Consider the following 26362-nt stretch of genomic DNA (forward strand, 5'->3'; position numbering starts at 1 on the left):
TTGTTCTGCCTTTGTGCTAACAAATAATGTATTTGTGCGCACTTCTTAGTTTTCAGTTAGAATCGTGGAAGGCAAATAACTTCATCTTTCACTGGGTGTTTGTTTTACTTTAGTCTTAAAAATACCTACTCAGTTTGGGACTTCTTGCTAACTAGAAATTGGTATTTTATGGTAGGTGAAAAGGACTTCTGTGTCCAGTGTCTTACTACTTTTTTGATGATACTAAGTAGCCTGTTTAAAAGGATTTTTTTGTGTTATTTTTTTGTCTGCCTGCATGCCTTGTAATTTTTTTTTACATCCTTATACCATCATGCTTACAGCAACGCTGCTACCAGACATCTTTGCTCATTGTCCTGTGCCTTTGCAGACAGGTAGTAAAATTGTAGTGAAAAGTGTGGTTGGCCCTTGCTAGGTAAACTCTGCTCTTCTGCTTTTATCTTTTTTGATAGCTGTGGTGTGAGGTTCACTCTTTTTTGACTATTTTATCTTTAACCCATGTTGTCAATGTATATTTTGCTCTATGGAATTAAAAATAACCCAGAAGGGAAGCCCAGCTGCTTGCACCTTCCTCTGACCTCAGGTAGACTGAGCTGTTTGGAAAAAGCAATGTGGAAAGTAGATGTGATCTTGCTTTTGTGATTGTTTAGATATTTTGGTTACTTTCTTGTTCATGGCTGTTAAGTGTTTCTGGTTTTTATTCCTTTATACCTTTTGAATTTGAATTCTGAGATAATTTACCCAAGTATGCGAAGTGAAGGCTGCGTAAGACGACATAAAGGGTCTTCTCCTGTTCTGGTACTAAAGTCTTATGTTTAGGATTTTCAAATGAAATTTGACAAAACAAAAAAACTAAACAAACAAACAAAAAAAACCCCAATAAGAACAGTAGAAAGTCCTATACATTAAATCTGTTGTGGAGAAGCTTCTAGCCTGGCTGCAGCCTATTTGCCTGTGTCTGTTGTGCTTCCTGCTAGGAGGTATTTTTCCAAAACATCAAAAGGAAATGGGAAAGGATGGGACTGCTTTTTATAGAAAAGAAGGAATTGTAACTAGTGAGATAAAAAGGTTTCATGTTGGCTTTTACTAACAAGATAAATTTACCTAGTTTTTAAGGTTTAGTCGCAAATAATATTTAACATCAAGATATGAATCAAGTTCCAGTTATTTCTTCATAATCTGCTGGAAGTGATTGTGAAGTCAGTACGACATAGGTGAAGTAACTATAAAAAGCTGGAGTATTTAAAGTTGTTTAGCTGTGAGTGGTACCAGAAATAAATCATGTTTTTAAAAATTACACTGATAAAAATAGGCTATAATTCAGTGCCTTTACCGGGTTGCAAATACTCAAAGAAATGGTAACTTCTGTGTTGAAGATACACTTGAAATGAGCAGGGTCTGTAACTTGTGTTGCATGATACGTGTGGGTGCAAAAGGGTTTCTGCTGGTGAGTGACATTGTTCAGAGGATACGTGTGCCTTTTTTACTTTTTTTTTTTAAAAAAAACCTGTTTCCTGGAAGGAAACTGTGGCCTCCAGCTCATTGTAATAACGTAGTTCTGAGACATGCAGCAGTGGTTCTCCGAAACGTCGGCAGTCGCTTTCTCGAGAACAGCTTAACTGCTCTGAACTTATGTTTGTTCTGTCCTCATGAGCTTCATACGGCTCCATCGGCTTTCGGTGATATGGAAGAACTGGATGTTTAACCAGGAACCTGAACATGTGTTTCAGGTGGAGAACTCCAAAGACAATGAGGAAAACATCTTGCAAAGAGAAGTCCCGCTCAGGCAGTCCCGTCGGAGGTTTCGGAAGATCAACCAGCGGGGCGAGCGTCAGACCATCACTGACAACGTGGATTCCAGCAGTTACCTGTCGGTGAGTCTGCTCGCCCTTGGCCGATCTCCTCAGCATTGCGCCGTCTGCGTGGCTGGCTGGCGTGTTTTATTGAGGAAAAACTGTTGAGATTAAATTTGTTTGTCATTTGTGAGAACAATTTTTTTTCTTGTTGGGGAGCAGTAGGGTGGTTTGGATTTGAACACCATAGGTGGAAGTGTAGATTCAGGCTCTAGTTAGAAAAGAGGATTTTTGTTTTAGGAGTTTTCAGTTGACAGAGAAATGGTCATTCTTGGTTTTTGTTGGTTTTACCTGGAATTCTTTTGGCAAGATGTAGGAATTGGTGGTTTTCTTTTTTACCTTCATAAATTTGAACTATGGTTTGGAATTGAGTCAATCATGAACACAGTTCAATGCAGTATTAACACTGTCGTACTTGGTCATGTTTACTTGCTTAAAAATAGTATAGTGGTAATTCAAGCATCAAAAAGAGTAACGGCAACTCATTTGCTACTCTTAAATAACATCACAGAGTATATAATCTGCGCTGTGTGAAGGCACGTACAGCTGTGGTTTCAAGGCCACAATGCTTTTATGAAGGTTTCTCTTTACCGTTACTTTTCACATGCAAACTTCCTGCTTGGTAGCAGGATATACACGTGATCTAGACAGATTATTTAATTGAAAATAATTGTTCTGGATACTCTGAAAACCTGGATACTTTTAACCTTTGAAAAATCAAAGGTTAAAAAAACGGTACTAATGTTGAAGTACACAAACCTTGAGTAGTCTTCATGCACAGAAAAGAAAAAAACAGATTCAATTTCTCCCCCTTTTTTCCCCATTTTCCTTTTCATCTCCCCAAAAGGTACAAAGCCTCTCTAGTTGATAGCACTTCAAGATATCTGATGTGTGCAGTTAGATAAAAACTTAAGATTTCCTCTGTTTGAGAATAAACCGCTGGGTTTTTTGCATGTTGGTAGCTGTTGGATCGCAGGTGGTGATTTCAGACTCTCCACAGCATTAGCATGTCTGTGAGCAGAGGTTACTTTGGCACTTGTCCTGTAAGCAGAAGAGCTCTCGTTGCTGTGACAGGAAGAGAATATGCTTGTTGAAGTTTAACATCCTCTGCCATCTCAGCTCAAGAACTGTCACGTGTGTTGGATTTTATCATTAGTAAGTCGTCTGAATTAGTTATTGATGAAATGAGATGCTGGATCCTCGTGCTCTGGGCAGTCGGGCATAAGGCTTTACTAGGAATTACGTTCCAATCTGTGTATGACAAAATCTGTCTTTTTGGTGTTTCTGTGATATTGAATAAGCACATGGAAAATAATTCTCAGACTTCAGTGCTAAGAGGAAGAGAACCCAGGGAACAGCCAACACTGATGCTGCCTGTGCAGCTCGCTTGGAGGAGCACAGGAGAAGGCACTCCAACGTCTTTGGTCCGAGACAGATCAAGGGGTACGGCTTCTTGAATGATTTCAGAGATTTTCAGTTATCGATGCAAGGAGTCGGTGTGATACACTCGCAGGAGTGTAATTAGTCGAGAAATTATGTCCTCGTTAAGATTTTTCTTCATGTTGATTTATTTCTTTCCGTTACCAACCACACGGAGCGCATGCGTCTGCACGTATGGTTTCATGTTGCAAATCTAGTGGCTTTCTCAGATTTGTGAATGCATATATTTTGATCAGCATTTGATGAGAAATGGTATAAACTTCATAAATCAACAGCATATTCCTGAATCTGCTTTTATGTCAGTTAATTAGGCATGTATAAAAAGAGTCCTGTTAACGCTGCTAGGTGTTTTCCTGGATGAGTGAGTGCTAAGTGGCAAGGAGCAAACAACCACCTCTCTGATAGAAGATCTGCAAGCTGTTGAGTTTTCAGCAGTCTGAATTGAAATACCAATCCTTGCTTTGTAGGCTGTAAGCTCCTAATTGGAAAGTGTCATACTCGCAGTACTCGGTGTAGCAAAAAGTAATTTGTAACTCAACAGATGACGGAGAAATCAAAACACGATAACCAGCTGCCTGTTTGACAAGCAAATAAAACTTGGGTGCCTATATTTTTCCATATTCCATTATAAGCTGATAAAATAATGAATTTTTTTGAGGTATGGCTTGTTCTGTGCCTACGTGTAACTCTTACCTGTATGAGTCTGCTCATGCATGGCTGTTGGTTCCTAATGGTCTTTATAATGTAACCCTTCACATCAGCCCATGTGAGAATGGGCAGGATGAGGAGGGGGGTTTTGAATGAAACTTTTATTCGACGAGAACTTGCAATAACGTTTTCTGCCAGAGTGGGAAAACTGTTTACAAACTCACCGGCAGATTTCCTCTCTGGCTTAATGCTAATGAATAAACTCAATGTTGCATTTCTCTCTCCAGCCTGTTGCTAAACGCTCTTTGGCAGATGCTGAATGTAGCCGGGTGGACCTTTTGTGAGCCCTGCCTGCAAGGGCTTCAGTCAGGCTCCAGTGACCTCACGTTAGAGTACTCATTGGGACAGTTTCAGTTTTTAAATGCCTAATCTCTCAAACACAGGTAGCTTTCTGCTTTCTAAAGAAAACTTAGATCCTACAGGTATTGAAATTCAGTGTTGCTTTATCCTAGCTCAGAACTTTTCCTTCCACGATTAAATAGAAGATTCCTTGTGTTTGCTTTTAAGGGGAATTATCCATGCAGTCTCCATTAACTCCTTAAATATAAGTCTCTGTGCATTAAATATACTATGATTAGTATTTATGATTAAGGTTAATCTTTGTTTTGTTTTTATTAGAATTACCCATTAGGTCGTGACATGAGCTTCCATCTGCTTTGCCCATGGAGCTCCCTGCTTGTTATTGCTGGAACTCATTCTGTAGAAATCCCTGGGACTGGCCACGAAATAAAGATTTGTATGCAGATACTTTAATATTTTAAATGATTGTTACCATCTTTGAAGCTCTTCCATTCTCTTATGCCTCTTACTTAAGTCAAAGAGCCCTAGTACTTAATTTAACTGTAAATCTTCAGGATAGTTAACACTCAAATTATTGTGACTATCTTCATTTTTTTTTTCTCTTGAATGAACTGATGTTAAAAGTGGATCATCTGGTTGGTTTATTTGGTGAAGCAGTTAGACCACTTTACTATGTTTTTGTGGTTCATAGAGCAGTGTTGTTTCACAGGAGTACTGGTCTCCTGCAGAATAAGCGTTTAAAGTTGGGGTTTGTTTTTTTGTTTTATTTTTAATATTTTTTTCCTCCAGTAAAATACAGTGAACATATGCTGACAGTGTTTGTTCTTCTCGCTCAAACTGAACAGGTTTATATTTCTGTTTATATCTTCAAAGTGGAGAGTGACGTGAATTTGTCCTTGCAATACATGTGCAAGAAAGTCCGTTAGACTCACTCTCGTTAGGTGGATGACCAGGCTGAGGTCTGGCTCCTGCTAGCAGGGGTGTCCAGCAGCCGTGTGCTTGGTGAAACACTTCTCAATCTCGTATCTTTTGGGAGATTTGCATTCTGTGCATATTACTGTCTGTAGTGTAGATAAGAGTCCAGACAGGAACCAGCGTCGTGCAGCAGGGCAGCATCACAGCTGAGATAAATACCTGCTCATTTCTAGTTCTTAGTCTAGTTCCTGACCCAATCAGTAATGCAACTGTATTTCTTAATTACAAAAGAAAAAAGTAATTGTGATCGTCTTTGTTCAACTACATCCCAAACTTATGTGACCATAGAGCAGGTGCTTACAAAACTACAGCCAGACTCACAAATGATTGCGTTGTGTTAACCCTCTGAGGAAAAAATGCTTAATGGTAGTTCTGGTGCTTTGTAAAAGTGAAATTGCTGTTTTGATCTTGGATCAAGTAATTGGAAAGTAAAAGGTTCAAGTATTTATCTTGACAATTTAAAAAATAAAACCTGAGTTAGTAAGTTTTGCACGTACATTTCTTGCGGTGATCAAAACTAAATGAGGTTTAACAACTCGATACAAATTTATACATGACCCTCAAACCTGTAAACTTGAATCTTTTTTCATTTGAATAAGTTTTCTGATTTATTACCTACATGCATTTTTGACAGTTGTCTTTGTGATTTTTTTTTTTTTAGGTGAAGAATATTTGTATTTCTGAAAATAGTGCATGTATGATGTAATTAATATTTCTGTGGAGTTGTGACAATATTTTGAATTTTTTCAATTGTTAGTTCATTGCAGAACAGAATGAAGAAATCAGTATCAAACTTTTAATAGTAATTCCCTTTCTCAGCGATGCAAATTTACTTTTTTTTTTAAGCTCTTCTAAGAGGATGATGAGTTTTAAAAGATCTATTGTAATATAAAGTTTTATGGACAGTATCTTAATACTTGCATCATGTAAAAATTTTCCTGGAGCATTGTAGAAGCATTTATCTTCAGAGAAGTCTGTCACCGAAGACTGCTTGAGTGGCAAGTTTCTTGTTCTTTGATCATTACTTAATGTAATCCTGTCAGAGGCTGGAGTTAGTGTAGGGTATTGCACAATTTAGGAAGTTTAAGTCACATTACAATACACTGCATCAAACCCATTAGGTTCTTTGCCATCGCTAATCCTTTCCCTTTTAAATGCTATAAACCACTATGGGTCTATTATCTATTTTTAACTGCCAGGTAAATTTGCTGAAATTGTAGTTTTTATTGATCTAAAAGAACTAAGACCGACTTACAGTGTGCCTCCAGCTGCCTTTTGTTAAACCTGGACACAGCATTGGCTGGCATCTGTTTATTTGGAATATCGGTTAATTTTAGTGAGGCTGTGGCTGATGTGCGAGTAGCTAAAATGACTTGTTCTTGAGCTGGAGGATGATTCTCTTTGCAGCTCGTTGCTTTTTAATGTGTTTATGTCCACGCTTCCTCTTTTTGACACTTCTAAAAAATGCTTGACAGAATTTTGGCTTTATTAACTAACAAATCAGAGGGAGATCTGGGTCTTGCTGAAATCCATGAGTCTTGCTGTGTACTTAGTGGGTACAGAAATTAATGTCGTCGATGGCTTTGTGGAGGTGTCGTGCGATGCAAGGAGATAACGCAAGTTCCTTCTTCCTGACACTGGTTTTACAACATGAGGCTTTTCTCTGTTCTAATCTCCATCTTAAATGTTGCGTGGCCTAGGTTGGATCCCAGCTCACAGCTCGTATGTGCTCGAGAGCAGCAGCGTGAGCAGGACCCTCCGTTAGCCAGGCTGCCGGGGCAGGACAAGGCCTCTGTGAAGGCCCACGTGTGCAGTCACTTGTTTGCAGCACTGCTGAACTGCCATTTTAAGTGTTTTTCTTACTTCTGTGATCAAAAAGAAGCTGCGTCTGCAGCGCGTTCACTTCCTGAGCAGGTGACTTGAGGTTTGTTGTGGCCTGCACCTAAAGGGAGACAAGGGGAGGAGAGGAGGGGAATGCACGTGGCTGGAGCCCCCGGCTTTCTGGAAATTTTATTTTATATATTGATTTTTGTCTGCTCGTTCTGTCAGCGGTGTTACTGTCAAGGACTCCTTGAAAGTCTGTTGCTGTGTGATGGACATTAACAAACCACTGACCCTCAAAGTGCGCTGTGCGTTAAAAACCTTCCTAGGAATTTCCATGGGCCACCGGTGCTTCCCAGACCAATTAAGGAGCATCTGGAGTTTCCAAAGAGTAATGACTTGGATAGGCTGCGCACAAAATAAGAAAATACTCACTGAAAATACCGTCCTTTGGTTAAAATCTGTTTTTCAGTTTAAAAATTGTTGGTTTTTTTTTTGTTTTTTTTTTTTTTTTTTTTAAATAACAACATATGCAACATGTAAAACCCCATTTATCGTAATGAAAGTGGTTGTAGTTATTGCAAACTTATATTCAGGAGTTTCCCTGATGATTTTACAGACTTGCCAGGCAGATTATATATACACTGTGAATTACAGAAATCACCTCATTTGGGAGGTGACACGTGCAGCTGTATAACAGTGTGTGAGTGATGCACAAACGAAACTACATCAAACTGAAACTAGGGAGGATTTATTTTGAGCGAGCACCTGTATTTACTCAAATCTGGCTGCTAGCAGTAGTACACAGCCCTTGTCATTGCCTGTGGGAGAGCCCATGGCAGCAGGCAATGGCACCGTGTTGGAATGCGGCATCGATCTTCTGCGGGACAGACAGACAGACACCTTCCTGCTCTGCCAGCGTCCGTCCTGGAACAACATACTGAGTTGCTGTGAGCAGGAGTGACACTGCGAGGTTGCTAACAGAGAGTGCCCTTGAGCTGAGCTGGTGCTGGCAGTGCTGTGGGAGGGATGTACTGTTGTGCCTGTTGCTCTGTGGCAGCTTGTGGCAGAAGAACCTTCCAAAAATTCTAGATATTTTGCAAATGAACATGCACAAGAAGTAATAATTCGGGTCATTATTAACGTGCTTTCCGCACAATAATCAGTTATCCGTTTCTTCCTACTCCTTTCACCACGTGGACAAATTTACACCATGGTAGAAGTTAACTCAGTTCCTTGGAAAATGCCTGAGAAAATATTTTATGTAGCATGTTCAGAGACTTAATCTCTGTTTTGATGGACCCTAAGGGGTTGGGTGGCAGTTCTGAAGTCATTAATTCTTTATAACCAGCCTCTTATGCAAACTAGATTGAGAATGATGTGTAAAGGACTGTGGTGGTGTTGTCTTCAACTTTTTATCCAAGTTGAGATGGTTTTCTAATGTGGAATATGGAAATTTGTATCAACTCAGTCATGTTCTTCGAAAGCCTTCTGGACCAGGTTAGGGATTGAGAATATCCTGAGCAATTTTCAGCTAAAATCACCATCAGAAAATGTCAGTGTGTAATGCAAGCATTTGGATGCCCTGTTTTCCTTGAAAAACTTGGCATGAAAACCACTATCTGTACAAGAAAATAGCTAGAAGGATATCTTTGGTTTGGCATAGAACTGATTGCTATCTAATGACATTTAACAGCATTTGTAATTTTACATTTGATATGTGGAAACTTTCTTAATGGGGGATATATTTGAGAGACGAAACGCTTGAGGTAGTTGATTAAATGAAGTCTCTGGCTAAATGGGACCATCATTGTAGCTTAATTCCTTGTTGATACTTACTTTGTTCTTGCATGCTTGGCTTTCCATTTTTAATGGCAATAAGGGCTGGGGAAAAATGTTTATGAGGTGCTATGCCTGAGATGATACTTGTCACATACATTCTTCAAGCTAGATGCCCTGGCCACTAGTAAATGAGAGTTGACTGTTCAAAATCACCCTTGCTTGGAGAGAAATTTGGAATTTGGTAGAATGAGTCAGATCCCTCCCTCCTTCCTGCTTTCAGGCTTCCAGTTTGGTGTTAATCCTCAAGAAAAACGACAGATGAAATATTGGAAATGACATTTTAATGATTTTTAACCTCATCTGTGGAGTTAATGTATTATTCTCAAGGTCATTTAATCAGAGGATGTTTTCTTGTGAGAGGTGTGCTGGCACCTTATGTTCTGAATAGTCTTAATCTGCTCGTTTTAACTTGAGATGCAGTTTTTGTAAATGAGGGAGGAAAAAGTGGTATTTTGTATTTGCTTTCATATCAACTTTTTGGGGATGAAAATGAATATATATGTTGCTGAGCTTTTCAATTTCCAAATGGGACAGTCCGACTGGCTTCCCAGGTAGGTGGCAGCTGGGGAAATGACGGCCAGGTCCGTGTTAGGTGTGGGCTGTGATTTCACTTTTGAGACTAGAGCAAGGTAAGGTTTTAGTGAGCAAAATTCTAAATGTGTTTGGGAAATTTTACTGTGGGGTATTAGAGATTTTGTCCTTTCAGTATCTCTGGGTGGATTGAGCCCCACAAACCAACTCTTCTGGGGTTGGTGTCCCATCACGAGGGATTTTTGGGTTGCGTACCTTCCCAAACTTCCCCACCCCTCGCCGAAATGAGATGTCAGGAAGGAAGGGAGGAGCGTGATATGAATCATCTCGCTTCAAACCGTATAACTGAACTTCTTGTTTGAGTCCGTAGCAGAGGGGGCTTCCCCCTTCCCCCCGTGCTGGCGTTGTCCCTGCTTGCGATGCTGCTCATGCTGCTGCCCGGCTCTGCAGGGAGTGTGTGCACCAGCAGACAGAGCTGCAGGAGAGAGCTGTCATTTATACACGGATTTAAAAAAGTATTATAAACCACATCAACCTGCATCGCTGCAAATAGGAGATGACCTTTCCGTGCTTAACACAACAGCTGAAAAAAGATGGTCGGGGTAGTGCGAAAGCAGTGGAGAAATTGAATCCATGGTGCCTTTTTATTGTTCCTCCTGTGTTGCTGGTGCTATATTTAGAAGCTTACATCACTTCAGGGATGATGACAGTCTCTGCCTTCCCTCTCCCGCTCCCTCCCGCTCTCCCTCCCTCCTTCCCTTAGGATGGATGGTGTTTTCATACTACTTACGAGTCCTACAGATCTTTCGGTAGGATTTTTCTACAGCCTCTTAGTAAGTGCTGCCGTGGAAAGCAATGGACGTAGGGATGCAGCTGCACCACGTAATGTCACCCTGAAGGGGAGCGGCAGCTCGAGGTGCTGCTTTCCCTGCCTCCGCCTCCTGGAAGGGTCAGGAACAGGGTGGGGAAGTGTAATTTTTTTTTTTTTCTTTTTTTCCTTTAGACAGGAATTCCTGAGAAGCCCTAATGAGGGTCTAACCTTGCCGTGAGAGTACAATGAATCATTTAAGATGCTTGAGTTAAATGGCGGGGAGAAGCGTGCCAGTGAATGGAGTGAGCCACGCCGGCGTAGCAGGGGCTGCATCCAGCCCTGCGTACGGCACCCCACGCTCCTCATCACCCGCCTTTCCAAAAAGATATAAAGTACTCAAATATGTTGAAATAACCTCTTGATGCAGGTGCCCTTAATGCTAAAATATTTCTGCATTATGCTGCTGCGTTTGGCAATTCCCACTCGCAAAAAATGTATTAAGATGAATTATTTCAGCCTGCAACGCCTTTGCCCGAGTGTGTGAAGTGACAGATTGCTTTCCAAGCAGCTGGGCTGCTTCCCCAGCCCCCACCGTGGGCTTGGAGTCGGGATGCTGCCGTAGGTCCTGTGCTCAAAACGGGGGGAGCAAATGAAGGTACCTGCTCATAGCCCAGCGCTGCTGCAGGGGGCACGGGGCAGGGGACAGCGTGCCAGCCTGGCCCTGAGGATTTGTCAGGGGACAGCGTGCCAGCCTGGCCCTGAGGACAGAAGGACAGGAGTCCACAAGCCCAGCCCTCAGACCCGGGCCCCTTGGCTCGCTGGCACGCCGGCGGCTTCTGCCTTTTCAGCCCTTGTGGCTTCGAGGCCAGCGCTCGCCCTCCCCGCTGGCGCTGCACAATGGGCTTTTCTTTCTGTGATGGATCAGGGAAAAGTGGTGCTGCTTGACAGGTACCTTCTGCTGTCGGCTGCGAGCGCGCTCAGCTTCTGCAGGACTTCAGTTTGTGCTGTCCTTAAATAGAAGACTAATCCTGCTTAACTGAACGTGCATTTAAATTCTGAAAGGCCTCGCTGGCCTTTTAAAAACATGCCATTTTTCGGTGACTTAGTCTTGTTAGACAATTAGAACATGCAGATTTATTTAACAGTGGGGAGGATTCTGATAGCATTATGGGAGGATAAAGGGAATATGATGCGTAGAAACGTATAGAGTGGTATTTCAGGCATGGAGAGAAATCAGTGTTAAGAAACAAAGACCACCTTTAATTCCGAGATTGGAGACGGAAGGTTTTTTTTCCTTAAGATTGTCTGAAAACTTGGAATTTGGCTTAAAATGAGACCGGTGATTTACTGTTTGATGCTGCAGTTCTTCACAAGTATTTTGATTGTGAGCACTATGGAGCAGCCTTTGTATCAGATTTCTTTTTTTTCATCTCCGAGTTGCTTTAGTTTTGAGATTTATCATTAAACAGACCATTTCTAAAAACTTACAGCCTTGTGCTGCGGGGAGCTGGGGCTGCACAAATGTGTGTGTTTACAAAAAAAAAAAAAAAAAAGAGCAAAAAGCAACCCCAGAAATGAGTCGGGGAAGGGGGGGGTGCCCCAAAAGATGGGGTGTGGAACTAGGTCAGGCTTTCCCCCCGCCCGGGGCTGGGCTGCGCGGCGCAGGCTGCAGCCCCCCGGGACCCCGCGCCGCGCTCATTGGCGGGCCGGCCGGAGGGATGATGTCATCTGCACTTAAAGGCAAAACTAGAAGGAAATAGAATTTTGTTCCCGTTATCGAGCTCGGTGTTTACAGTAGTTGTAAAATACGGCACCCGCGCCAAAATCTGTTGGTGGGTTGGCTTTGTGCACAATGCAGCGGGTTTAGAAGGCGGTGGGGAGACGCGTATCTGCCCCGTTAGCGGGGGATGGAGGTCATGCGCTATCAGTGTGCGTGCAGGCAGGGAGAGGTTTCCTTTAGCTGGGTGGGTTTTCTTTTCTCCTTGGTATAAATTGTGCTGGTGATGGCTATAATGCAGGTAACGCTGCACAGAGGTATTTGGATGTTCATTGCTGCTGCCACACGTATCAGTGTGGCGTTATATTTGATGTTTAAGATGCTTCTGAATACGATTTTGTGAATTATTAGGAGCGATGCAATGCAGTTGTATGTAAGGTGAAGCTGACATATGGAGCCTGTTGTTCAGTATTGAAGGATCAGTAAAAGAAACAGCTCTTTAGCTGCTGTAATGCATTTTAAAAATCTGAAGTAATTCTCTAAAATGTTTTCAGCTTTTAAATATTAAGTAGACTTTGAGTTTGCAAATTTTGCAAGTGGAGGAATGAAGTTCAGTTTTTCCTTTATGTTTAAATGCAAATTAAACCCAGTAATATTTATGAAGCCTCGTTGCATCTATTACTGTTTTCATTGTCTGATAGAGGTTAAGTAAATTCAGATCTCAATATCAATTTTTTTTCTTTTAAGATGGTTTTGAAAGCTGCCAGGGGAAGGTTTTTTTCTTAGTTAAGGTGCGACTCTCATGGTAACTTGGGCTATATGCTGGGAAGAATTCAACTTCTGGATGACCGCTGAAAGGAGCTGTTGGGTTGAGATGGGATGGGGTGTCCCATTGATGTAACTTGGCTTCCAAAATCTAAGAACCTTCTTCCATGTGCCCCTTGGCACAGTGGGCAAACAAGAGCTTTCCGTGGATTGCCTCAAACCGCCCGATGCAGTATTCAGGAATAAGTAAACAAACAAAAAAGGGATTTTTTGGCCCTTGCTGCCTCCAGGCCACTCTTGGAAGCTCCTCTTCTGCACGGGAGGTATGGCCATCGAGGACTCGTTTGGTTTTGGAGAATTGCCCTCGAGTCCGATGCAGGCTGGGAATAATGAGGTACATGGCGAGGAAAATTCTTTCCAAAGAGAGGAAAACGGAAACAGTGAGTGCCCCTTCTTGCAGATGAAGTAAACGGCCCAGAGTATTAAATAATGGCTTTAACAGAGCCAGCACCCTCTGTCCCCCTCCCTTTCTCTTCCGTGCTCTCCTCCCATCTTGCACGGTAGCAGAAGTCATTTGCCTTCTAGGAATTGAAAGCATCGCGGCCGTCCCAGCTCTAAGGTGTGGGATCTCGTAGGTGCTTCCTCAGAGCAGGCTGGGCTGCCATCCAAGATGCTAAGCTGCTTGCAGATATTTCAGTTTTTAGTTGCAAAAGGAAATTATAAAACTAAACTGACTACTGCAGAATTAAGGCAGTTTTGGTTAGAAACAGAATTGGTCTTGATTTGGGGGACAGCGGGGGGAACCACACACCAAAACTTTTAATATGGCTTCACAACCGTTAGAATTATAAGAATTATAGACGTCACCTTTCAATAAGAAATTTACTACTTCTAGACAGAAATGTCCTAATGAGTATATAGGATGAGGTAAAAATGTTGAGGCTCTTGTGTGACATACACACATAAAAGCAGAAATTATTTTATTGTGAACTGCTTAGGGGTGTATCTGTGTGCATGCATGTGCATGTCTGCAGATATTTATTTCACTTATTTCTAAATTTGGATGCAAAGATGAGAGATAATCCACCTAAATGTCGTTGAAAGTGTTAATAGATACATGAGATTAATTTTTTATAAAATGATTTAGAAAAAAATGGTCAGAGTTACAGCGTATGCATTAATAGATCATAAAATGATATAAAATATAACGTGGAGCAGGGTGTTTTGCTGAGCAGTTGTTGTACCGATACGGGTGTTTATATTAGGTCAATAAAGATGCTCTGTTGGCTGCATCTGCAGATACAGTAGCCAATTGATCTAATGCAGTTTCTAAAGGCTTTCTATCCAGGTGATGTCATCCTTTTAGCTCGCTTCCCCTCCCACTCTCTTTCCTCCTTATTAGATATTTCATCTTGCTGCGGAGCATCCAATCGATGGGAGCTTCTCCTGAGGGAGCTGCTGAGAAGCAAGCACAGATAGTGGGAATTAGGACTCCAGCAGTCAGTCTCGCTGTAGCCATGGACGTCCTGTTTTGTTGTGCATTACAGAAATGTTTTAATTGGGAAAGCTAGGCGTGGATTAACCGGGGTATCTGGCTGATGCATTAGAATACTAAGCAACACTGCAGAGTTGTAAACTGCATTAAAAAAAGAAGGAGGGGGGGGCAAAAGAGAAAAGGGTTTGTGTTGCAGAGGCTTTTAATGCATTCCACAGTGCAAACCTGTTAGAGCATATATCCTGGAGCTACAATCTGGACGCTAATTGAATTTTTGCAGTTATGATGGACAAGAGTATAAAGAAGAAACTTTAATATCCAGGGTGTGGGATTCCTGGATCGCCGAAGATGCTGAAGAACCTTTGCAAAATTTCATCTACAATATGAATGTGAAGTTTCCGAAAAGTGGACCAGAAGATAAGCCACTTGTAAATGCATTTTAGTGAAGAGAAAAAGGGAATTTGAAGAATTCATATCTCGCCTTTTAATGTATTGTTGCTTTAACCTGCAGTCCTAATCCATTTCAGAATTAATTCAGTTTTAGCAGCACTTTTTGGGTGCATGCCTCTTGCCTGGGGGAACATATGGATATTTGTATTTGAAAAGCTAGGAAACATTTTGATTTGAATTTATGTGCTTGTTAAAACTGGAACGTTTTTATAGGAATTGCTGCTGCTGCTGCTAACCCACTGCGATACTGAAAGCTACTCAGATATAGTGGAAGCTGTAATCAAATTCAGTGTGAAATCCAAGCCTGAGAAGTTGCATACATGTACATTTGCTGCTTTGGTTTATGATTTTTCAAGAGAATACAGAAGAGGTTTTACTCCATATTTTTCTTCTGTGGCTTTTATTGGAGAAAGGAAACTTTTGTCCCCAGCCTAAGAAATGGCTTTTCTCGTTCGATGTTATGCCAACTGCCTGCAGCCGTGGGCCTCCAAAGTAAGTAAGATTTTTGTCTGTGCTGCATTTCTCTGCCGTGTATTGACAACCCTGGTGCTGTTTGAATGTTCCCTTCTCCAGCCCCGAGTGCTGCTCGGCTGAGCTGCTGGGCTCCTGCCTCTACATGAGCATCACTTCTAAACCTTGAAATCTTGGCATTTGTTTTATATACGAATAGCTCATAAATTAACGTGAAGTATAAAAAATGCCTCTTAATATATGAAGCAAGCATTACTGAAACGTAACATTTTTATGACTGCTTGCATATATTGCTAACTTGAAAGTGCTGGTGCACAAACCCACTGATGTTCTAATTTTCAAGCTGTAGGAAGCTGTACTGCTTGTTTCCTTTGTGCAGCATTGTGGAAGTGGTTAATTATTTAGTTGGACTATGTAATTACAATTAGCTTTAAAGGACACAAGTTATTTTGTGTGTCTGAAGATGCAGTGTTTTTGTGACACTGGGGAGGGAAGAGTGGTTTTTTTTTTTTTAAAGGAGGTAATGACATGTAGAACATTCGAGTAAACCCAACTATTGAGGTAAAAGCTTTTAAAGAAATTAAAAAACACACTATTTGTCAGACTCTTAGTATTTGGTGTGCTCAGTCAGAGAATGAGCCGAGTTGCTGGTATTCTATTAATGCTGCTGCCCAGTAGTCACCTAAGACGTCGGAATTGCCTTATAAACCTGAGGTCAGGCATATATCCATTATTATTTATGACAATTCTATATTTATATTGCAGCTGATACAGGCTAGAATAAAGATTGTGCAACTTTCTTGCGTGTGAAAGCCAGCAGGGTTTGGAGGCAGTGAGCAAAACCCTTGTGCTCTTGACGTGAGGAGATACGGCATTGACTTTGGAGCAAGAAATTTGCTCTTGACTTCGGTCCCAAAAAGTTGAGAGTCTTAAGTGACGTGATGGCATGGAGAGGCACAAGGGGAAGCACAGTGGGGTGCAGGGTGGTGTTCCCTGGTTGGCCTTTGTGTCTGATAAAATGTCAGTGGAAGCTCGTGGTGTACGGGAGCAAAAGTGCTGGGCCTCAGGGTTTCTGCAGGCAGTGGCCAAAATCAATGTGTAAATACCTGGGCGTACGTGGGGCTGAATTTTGGCTGTTTCACGTGCCCTGAGTCCCCCCCATCACCAGGGGAAGCAGAGCTGCAGGTGCTGGTGCCCTTGAAGGGCAGACGGGCTCCGTGGGCTCAGCCGGGGAATCGCTGCCCCTCGCCTTGGAGCTGCTGCTGGCAGACGTTGGCCTGTTTGTGTCATCGTCCGTGTCTCCAGTGTACACGTCAGCTCCTTCGCTTTCTTCCCTTCCTACTCTGTAGACATTAAATATGAAAGGATGAGTTTACTTCAGCTCGGCTGACCTGCACCACCCTTATGAAGGAGGTCTGAATGTGTAAGATTGCTGAAAAAATGGCAATGCTTAGTCACGTTGGTACTTCAGCTGACATTGCTCTTTCTGTGGAGTTTGGGCTGAAGTGAGAAACCACAAAAAAGAAACCCTGCGCTCAAATGAGGGTTTGGCAGGGGTACAATAATAATATAAAAAAACAGTAAAGGTTTTGGCCCCCTGCATCAGCTCTGTGGACAATACCCAGAGGATTGCTGCCATACCAGTCAAGCCATTCATTCACTCATTTTTGCTAAATTAAATGGTATAAAATGTTGGGGAGGGGGAGGTTTGTTTTCTTTATTTTTTTTTTTAATGGCTGATGAAAACTAATTAACTGGTTTTGCATTCCAATCCACAGCTAAAAGTTCTTTATCTTTAAAAGCACAAAAGAAAAAGCACCTGTAGCCGCCTTCTGCAAAACCCCACAAAGGCCCCCAAAACTCCTGCAAACCCCCACAAACTTTTAAACTGATCTGCTTATTGTCTGCAACTCTGAAGAGAAATGTGCATAGGGTTAAACACACTGATGAGCTGAATTATATCTGAATTTGTTCCATGTTGGTTTGATCTGAGCTGTGTACCACAAATCTGTTTCTATGACAGGTATTTTATAATAATACTTATAGCAAAATAACTGATGTCGGAATTTTAAATATGCACTTTTATAACTTTTAACTTGAAAATGTCCAGTATTTTATGATACTAATTTGAAACTGGAACCATGTCTTGACATAGAGCACTGAACATCTGATTTTTCATTTGCTTTCTCATTAAATTCAAAATGTCTTAGATTTATGTAGATACCTGTCCCAGAATTTTTTTAATTGGTCGGTTTTAAAGTGGTGTAGGACAATGGTCTGAAGATGGGCTGTTGACTCAGTTGTAATTATAGCTGTTCTGAATGTGACAGTGTAATGATACATCTGTTTAATCAGAGCAAAATGCAGTCATATTTCGTATGACTAATCAGAAAGGTAAGCTTTCGTGAAGGTGTGTAGAGGAGAACACTTCTGAAGGTTAACCTTAACCTAAGGAGGTTAATTAGTGTGGCTGTGGAGTGACCTGCAGGAGCAGCCAGCTTTAGGAGCTCCATCACCGCCTGGAAGATGCTCCATGGGTATAAGGGGTGTCCACTCCCATTTGCGTTGCACCCCTCACCTCCCAGAGACTCCGTTGCTTTTGCCTTCTGAAAGTAAAAGGGACGGAGTAGACATCTGTGAAGTAATCAATGCCATCTCTTTGCCTGCATAAAGAGCTGCTGGAAGGGGGATGAGCTGAGAGAGCACTGTGAGCATCATGGATTTCTGCAGCGCTCCTGAAGATGAGCTGTACAAGCCCTTCAGCCCGCCCTACGGGCTCTGGCAGAGGTCAACAGCATTGCTCAAGACTATGAAGATACTTGGCGGTGTGTCCAAGAGAGATCACCACCTCCTTTGCAGGAGGGTGCTGGTTGTTCCTCTGACAGTTGTGTCTGGAGGTACCAGTATGGGGGCAGAATCGCACGTCATGAGAAATGGGCTCTGCCCTGGGGACCGTACGCTTTCTGGAATGATAGACTGTAGAAGATGAGATAAATAGATGCAGGCATCTGTAAGCAACCGTGGTGAGGATGATAAGCAGCGAGGAATGTGGCGAACAGTGATCACAGCAGTCCCAGCTGTCAAGCTGCTGTGACTCTGGAGGAAGATGAAGGAAGGTGGAGGACTTCGCATCAGTCTTGTGGAGATCTGCTTCCACAGACTGGTTGTATTTGTGAGGACAAGAGGCATTCGGCTTATGTTAAACTAAATTTCTCTGCTACCAATGCAATATTTTAAGGCAAAAAAAAAATTCAAGTATATCTGAGCAAGATTCTGATTGTCTTTGTAATTCTGATCGTGATTTTCTCAGTGTCTGTTAAATTGTCTGTAATGCACTTGGTGGCATTAGACTCTTCAACATAGATGTGTTATGAACTCACGATGGAAGAGAGCTCTAAACTTAACGATTTAGATGTATACAGTTCTCCTGTAATAGAAATTTTATGCACATCCTTACAATTTCCCAAGCCCAGAATGCATATAGAGTTACCCCATTTGTGTAGCAGGAGGGTCTGACGGGGAAAATACGAAGTGATTGGGTAATGTATCTGTAGAGGATATTTAAAAAGGGAGGCTTTTTGAGATGATGTGCTTTTTATAGAAAATAAGGGGTTTTGAATTAACATCTAAGCTTCTCAAATGTTTGTTCCTGAAGGAAAACAGTTTCATTTAAGATCCCAGGTGTGTGTTAAACTTGTCTTACGACAGTAGACAGTAATTTATTTTCTCTAGGCTTCTGTGTTCTTCTCTTTCTGCTGTTTAGATAAAATCTAATAATGCTAAGCATAATAACAAGATAAATTTGCTCTGTAAACGTTTGGGTTAGAGCGGAAGACTTGGAGTCACTTTTCAGTCTCATTCCTGTTTCTGCTGTTGTCTCCCAGGGACATGATGCAAGTTTTAGTTACCCGTAACTGAAATCAGTGTAACACAGTCTTCTGATTCCAAGGGGCATCAATGTGATCTTCAAGATCTTGACTTGAAACCTTCATGCAATTAAAGATTATTTTCACCTCCTCAGAATTAAAACTTGGATGGTGTGTCCTTGATTTGATTTGATGTCATCCTTGTCTTTGCTGATGCACTTACACGGAACATAGCCCTGGTAGTATGAATTTTAAATGTTCTCGGTACAAATAGAGTAACCGATCCTTCGCTTTCTTTTTTCAGTCAGCTTTGACAACGTCTTCCTCTTGGTTTTGCCTCTCCCTCCAATCATTCTCTGTCCGTGCCTGTAGCTTCCAGCCCAGCTTTCTCAGTGCAGAGCACCCCGTTGTCACTCGGAGCGGGACCTGCGGGTGCTCGTCACCCAAGTGTGCGAGTTTATGTGCAGGCACAGGCAGTGAGTGGTGGCCCTGAGAGCTCCTCTCCTCTGGTTCCTGATGGTTCTTCCCTCCTACGAACTTTGGTTTGTATGGTTTAGCCGTCCTTTGAGTTTCGGGAGTTTCAGCCAGCTCCTCAGAGTATTTATGGTCTCTCCTATTCCATATTTTCTGATCTTTTTCCCCTCCATCCCCTGCAACTGAAGGATTGCCTTGTTTCTCCATCTTAAGTGATTTGTAGGAGCACACCCTCTTGGTTACTTAATGCTCTCATGAATGAGCGCTTCGACCAATGAATGCCAGTTTTCCTCACACTTAGTTATAAAGGAGCTAAACTTTTAACAGCTTGCAGGATACTTTCTGTAAAACTGCTTAAATGCACTTTTTGCTTGATAATTTATTAAAATAAAAATGTTTTAATATGAGCTGTGTGGCCATGTCCTTTAGGAAGCTCGGATTTTATACTCCAGTCTGTAATAGGTTAAAATGAAATGCAAGTACCCATCGTACTACTTTTCAACAGAAAAAACCTTTTCCTGAAGTATTGTTTTTATCGGAAATTGGCTCTTAATAGTCAAATAAACACCTATCTGTTCATTTATTTCCTCCTAGGCTTTGTTTGTTTTAAATCTGCTTTGTTACAATTCTGCTTACAGCTGCAGCCTAGTTGGGGACCGCCCCGTGTGTCATCGCAGTGAGGTGAGGCTGTAGCAGCCTTGAGGATGTGTGAAGAGGGACCATCATCACCGCTGCATTTTACCCATCAGTGTATATAAGAGTTCATAAATTATTCAGCTGAGATGAAACTCGATGTGGATTTGGAATTTCATGTGCCCTGCAGTATCTCAGGCTACTGTTCCCTGCGTGGCTGCCGGAGTTTTAATGACTTGTGAAACTTCAGCTCCTTACAGAACTCGTCACCAGCCACTGTCACAGTTTGCTTTCTCCTGTAATTATTTAGACAAGGCTCTTTTTAGTCTTGTAATGTATTGGTTTTTGGTGGCGAGAACAAACAGTAAAATATGAACTCTGGCACTGACAACAAGTCTTTTTGAACATTCCTGTTCCATTTACATAATAACAAAACACAATTCTTGACATTTAAAAAATGTTACGCTGTGAATAGACCAGAGAAGAGTTGATCTGTATTAACTGATGGTTGTGAAAAATGCAACTTATGTTTTCATGTCGGGTATTCCCAGTATTACGGAGCTCTCATCAATACCAGTACATTTTTTCACAGGTGAATTTTCACAGCTGAAGTCCCCACTTCTTCTCCAAAGCAGATATTTGCGTGTCAGATGCTCAGTGTGGTCATGAGTTAAGGCATAGCAGTGATCTATAATTTAGACATATGAAAACTGAATTAAAATTGCATTATACGTGTGGTTTAAGGCAACACCGGAATTTAGTTTGAAATTCTGTCCTTGTGTCACCTTGTTGTAACTAAGGAAACGTAACACTTCAGAGGATTTTATTTTCTATGCGCTGTAGGAGCCACGAAGGCCAAGAAGCTCTTGGCTGCTGGAGGCATAGAACAGCCTCTAGGGATGTTTAATTTTTAGAAGTGTTTTTTTTGTTGTGGGGTTTTTATTGTTCTGGGTTTTTGAGTTTTTTCTGTAAGCCTGGGGTTATTTTAGGAAGGCTGAAAGGATAGTTTTCAGGGCACTGCAAGGCTGTCATGAATGGTATCAACTTGGTCCTTAATCCTTTGAGATTCATGTCTGTAGGACTACTAATAACTGAATTAAGCGTGTACTGTAGCTAAGGAATTGAAACAAGTTTTGAAATATTGTCAGCAAGCCCATCTTTTGTATGTTTTAGAAAGGAAAATGATCTGAAGTTTGTATGGTTGGATAGGCGCTGGTTTTCTTTGCATCGTGTTGATGAAGGTTACGGGATTTTGTCTGAACGTGTTGGGAAAGTATTTGATCCATCAGTTGGCTTTAAAAACAAACAAACAAAAAGGCATCATTGCTGCTCTTGAAAAATCTGAAGAAATCTTCGTTTGTGCCACTGGTGGAACATCTAAGGTCTTTAAGGAGGAAATGTTTTTGTTTGCATTAAGTTAGTTGAGGACTGATGTCAGCATAGGTAATTCAGCTGGGCTCTCTTACCCTCTCTGTGGATCCTAAATGGCCTCTTTGTGTATCTCAGAGGAGCAACTTTCTCCCCTTCCATTAACACAGCTCTAAGTGTATTTTAAACATTTTTAAACTGGGGCAGAACTGTGGCTCGTATGTAAAAGGTGAGCATAAACCAGAGTTAATTTATATAAATCCTTGGGAAGAAGGCTAACGAAAGTTCTGCAAAAGAACTCCGGAGAACTCCAGTTGGTTTTGGTTTCTCGTTATTTTACTGGCAGGATTTATGAGATGATGAAAGTAATTTACTTTTTTTTTTTTCCCCTTAGACGGAATGAGTGGGTTGCATGAGAGCAAAAAGTGGGATACAGAAAGGTTTGCTTGGTGAGAGACTGACTGTGTGTCAGTGGGACTGAGCATCTCTGCTCTTGTTTGAGTAGGTTGTAGAAAGGAAAAATAGAACTAATTAATGAAATTAGTTATCTTGTGAAAATGAACAAACTAGTGATGGAATCACAGGCACGTAGTGAGACAATTAAAGCAACTGGCAAGTAAGATGCTGGAATGCAGAGTTTGCTCAAGTTATGGTAGACTTTGACCATGAAGTATTTAAAATAATCAGCTGTGGATTGTGACAAGTGTAAGGCCAGAGGAAGGAGAGGTGCCGCGAAGCAGAGCAGGCCCCATCCTGCACAGGTTGGCCACGCAGCCTGGGACGTGCTTCAGGAGGCCAGGACCATGAACGGTGTAGGACATCAAAGAGAAAAAGGTGTGTGAAGGACATGGGAGGACATGGTCACTGAAAAGGAGAGGTGGGAGCTGGCAGAGGGGTCACAGGACTGCGGTCCGTTCAGCTCTTTGATCAAGTGGTCTTTTTAGTTTGGCAATTTTGTTTAATTTAGTTTTTAAAACTGAAGGCAAACATGCTTTTTTAAACTGGCTGTTCTTAACAGTCTTGACTTTCTGTATCAGCTGAGAAAGGAAAATTGCTGCCCTTAAACCACTTGGGTGCGATGGAGGCTGAGCAAGAGCATTTCCTAAAGCTCAGGGGTTACCAAGTGTCATCACAGTTAATGCTCCAAGGGTGTGTGAATGACTTCCAGCTTAAAACAGTGGAAACCTCTTAATGGAAAACCTCAAGCAATAAACAAAATAATAAATATATGCGCCTTAAAATTGGGGTTGTTGGGCTTGGAGTTTGAGAGCTGGCTGCAGCGGTGAGGTGGTTGGGTTGGTGTAGCGGTGCGCGGTGGTTTTCACGGTGACACAGCAGACCTACGTGTGCACCGACGCTGCGGGGCTGCGCCGTGCTTGTCCTCGGGTGTCCGTGGAAATAAACCCCGTGTTGTTTCTGAATATTACTCTTGCTGGCAACATTTCAGGGAACTTCAGAACAGCAAATAAGGTATAAGGTTACTGACAATCTGTAAAACCAAGGACAGAAAATTTGCTTACACAGCCCCTAGAAGGACAGACTGTTCCCTCGGAGGCTGGTGCTTCTACTGTGTCCAGACTAGATCGATCGGCTGTAAACATCCATACAGGGGCCTAGGAAAACTGATGAAAAACTTGGCTATCAAGGAGAATCAAATAAAGAATGAGGTGAAACTTTTGCTTCCTTATTGCCCATTTTCTTTCCATTAATTTGAATTTGTAATGGACACTATACACCGGGAGAGTTATGCAGACTGTGCTTCCTTTAGTAATTTGGTTTCTGATGATGGGTCCTTTGGTCGGTGCCCTCATTGCAGGATGTTTCTGAGCATGTTTAATAAACGTGCCATTTACCGTGGGATGAAACATGATGGTGAAGCTTCTTTTAGACTTAGAAAAAGATAATTCATAGGTCTTGTGTCCATCTGTCAAGACTATTTGGCAAATTCGTGTTGTCTATGCCTTTTCAGCTTGTGGTTTTCAGATATCCAAACTGTACCAGGAAACACTGATATTTATTTTCAAAACTTGTGGCACAGAGGCACCGATGTGGCTTTTCCATAGGGGAAAGATACCAGCACATCCAAAAGTAAGTCACGTAGGAAATACAGCGTGAAGATCACAGTCCCTGTGCCGAAAGGGGTTCTTCTGATTCATTTTCCTGGAAGGAATGGGGAATAAAAAGGCAAGTGTCTCAGTTTAGCCCTCCTGCGACATGACTTTCTCTCTGTAGAAACTCTGCAATGACTTTTCTATAGCCTTTATTTTTAGCAAAACCTTCCTGAGGAGCACATGAAGGAAATTTGTCCTCAGGCTAACAGTAATTTTCAGTGTGCTTTGCAGAAGGGTTGATTGGTGGTCATCTCGTCAGAGATCACGTCACTTGCTCTGTTGTACAGGGCATGTGCAATCTGAAAAATCTGTTTTACCAAAATTAGCTTTTAATTTAATTCCCAAGTATTCTGTGTGACTTCACTGCTGAGAGTAAGTGGTGTTTACGTAGGAGGTAAATGTCACTGCAGACGCACTCTACTTGGGCCTGTGGAAGTGGACTGTTAGCTTGTGAGATACACCATGTATCAGAATTTATACTCCAATTAATTTCAAAATTACTGACATAAGACTTGGAGAAAGCTGGCAAACCACTTCTTGTATAGCTTGTGTTGCCATAGGTATAGATAGAAATACTACTGCAAAGCTAAATTAAATATTAATTTAGAAAATCAGTGTTAGTTGGGAAATCTCTGTTCAGACGCACACGTCCCAGTAGCGTGGCAATTTTTGTTGTCTTGGCTGCATCTTTGGTTATCAGACACCTCAAACTGGATGTCTTGAGAATTAGATACTTTCAGATGAGATAAGTGAGATGCAGTTCAGTCTGCTGCGCTGGATGGCTTGAAAATTACGTGTAAACGTTCGGTGTCGTCGTAATTGTTGACAAGTGTTTTGTGGCTGTGGCGGAAAAGTACTGCCCCATTGTAAATTTGGGGTGGTTTTGGTGATGAAAGTGTAGTGAAATAATAAAACTGAAGGATGTTACCTTCCTGTTTTCTGAGAGGAAATGGGCTGGACGTCGGCTGGTTGGTTCATTTATGATACTCATCAGATGAAGAAAACGCTGAGTAACCCATGAGATTTTGGTAATTGTGCAGCAGTGGCAGTTGTCCGTGTTGGCACCAGCGTGGTCCTTTCTGGAAGGGGAGCCTAGATGAGATCATCTCGCACCCTGCCCAGTCACATCTGGAAGACTTCTGGTGATGGGGACTCTACTGTGTCCCTGGGGAGGTTGTTCCAGTGATTGATTGTTCTCACAGTAAAAAACATTTCTTTCTTATATTAAGATGAAACCTCTCCTGGTGAAACTTGCTTTGGTGCTGGATGGCTGCACCCATGAAACTGATAACAAAAGCCAAGCTCCTGGTGGGCCTCATGGAGTCTTCACCTCGGGGGTGTTTTCAAGGTTGCTGTGGGTGGAGTTTAGTATTTTGTGCATGTCATTTTTATTAACTGTTGCTCAGAACCGGCTTTTACACTGTTGTGTCCTCTGCCCTCCCCTCTCCCCAGCGTTGCCCCTTCATCAGCCACCTCGGCGAGCAGGGTGGGGTGGACCCTGTGTACCACCTTCAGAAATCCCACGTGTGTGTAACAAAGCAGTGCAGGCTGCTGTCGCTTCTGGGCTTGTGTGGCAGGACATTAGGATAAGCTTCCAAAGGGTTTAGTGTTTTTTCTTTCCTTTTTCCCTGTTACAATTTGCAGTTTCTCTTTAAAAATTCCCTTGTTGATTCAGGTTTTTTCAGTGTAATCACCAACTGTATTTCCCTGGCTCCGTGGGAGGGCAGAGCTGTGCAGACCATAACTTCTATTTTCTAACCTTCCTTTCTCCTACAGCTCTGAACTGCACAGTATGGCATTTCAGCAGGGGGTTTGGTGCTTAATATCCCTTTGTTGGGAAAGGTCAGTCACAAGGATGTGCTGGCACCGACGCAGGGACTGGCTGTGCCAGCGAGTCGGACGCCCTCGTGTTTGAGTTCCAGATTATCCCTTCTTGTGAAAAAATGAAATTGTTATGGTTTAAAGTGGCAAGTAAGTAGTCTATTTCTGTGTTTATCAGAATTTCATGGATGTTTGGGGTTTTCCTGTCTGTGGCTGCTGGGGCACACAACTATCCAGAAGATAACTCAGGTGTATACATCTGCGTCTGAAAGCCTCTAGTGTGGACGTAGGTGAACGTTGCTCTTTTGAACTTGTGTCCCAACATGTAATTTTTCAAGATATTGATGTGATTCTAGCAACAGCTTCTAAGTATTTCCCCCCCAAAAATCATAGTTGAATAATAAGTGAACGTTATTCACCAATAGTTAAGACAATTTTATGTCACTTGGCAACTTCAGTCCCACATCCAGCAAGTCCTTCCCGCGTCCGCTGTCGTGTTGTTACAGGAACACCCCATCCACGTATTGCTGCTCAGTGAGCTCTGAAAAAAGACCAATCACTTTGGGCAATAAAAACGACATACAAAACACAGAAGCTGTGATTTATTCTGGGAGATTGAATAGAGTGGCAAGCAGCACTTTAAAGGTCACTTGTCTCAAATAAACCTTATCTCTCTCTCAAATTTAAAGAGATATTGCAGCGTTTCCTTGCATCTGACCTGCATTAAATGTCTTTTACAAGAACATATTGCGGAGCCCAGCAGGAGCATCGTACACTCCTGTGTGCTTTATAGGTGATGGAAGTGTATGGGAGCGCTGGCAGGGGGATGAGGATCAGTTGTAAGTGATTAATGGGTTGATTAGAAATACTCCTTTGGGAAGGCTGGTGGTGGTCTGAGTTGGTCTTCAAAGTG

General features: G+C 42.0%; 1 protein-coding gene across 9 annotated transcripts in view; it reads left to right on the top strand.

Annotated features, from left to right (window-relative positions):
• Positions 1–26362, top strand: part of RAPGEF6 (Rap guanine nucleotide exchange factor 6) — a 156615-nt gene that overhangs the window by 41992 nt on the left and 88261 nt on the right. For 8 of the 9 annotated variants that reach the window (XM_068408499.1, XM_068408500.1, XM_068408506.1 and 5 more), the window contains exon 7: positions 1728–1871. In XM_068408499.1, coding sequence (XP_068264600.1) covers positions 1728–1871 — 144 coding nt within the window. Of the gene's footprint in view, positions 1–1727; positions 1872–26207; positions 26289–26362 lie in introns of those variants that run through there. The other variant, XM_068408507.1, reaches the window with a different exon arrangement.

Source organism: Nyctibius grandis, chromosome 10 (assembly GCF_013368605.1).
Source record: "Nyctibius grandis isolate bNycGra1 chromosome 10, bNycGra1.pri, whole genome shotgun sequence".
Lineage (NCBI taxonomy): Eukaryota > Metazoa > Chordata > Aves > Nyctibiiformes > Nyctibiidae > Nyctibius > Nyctibius grandis.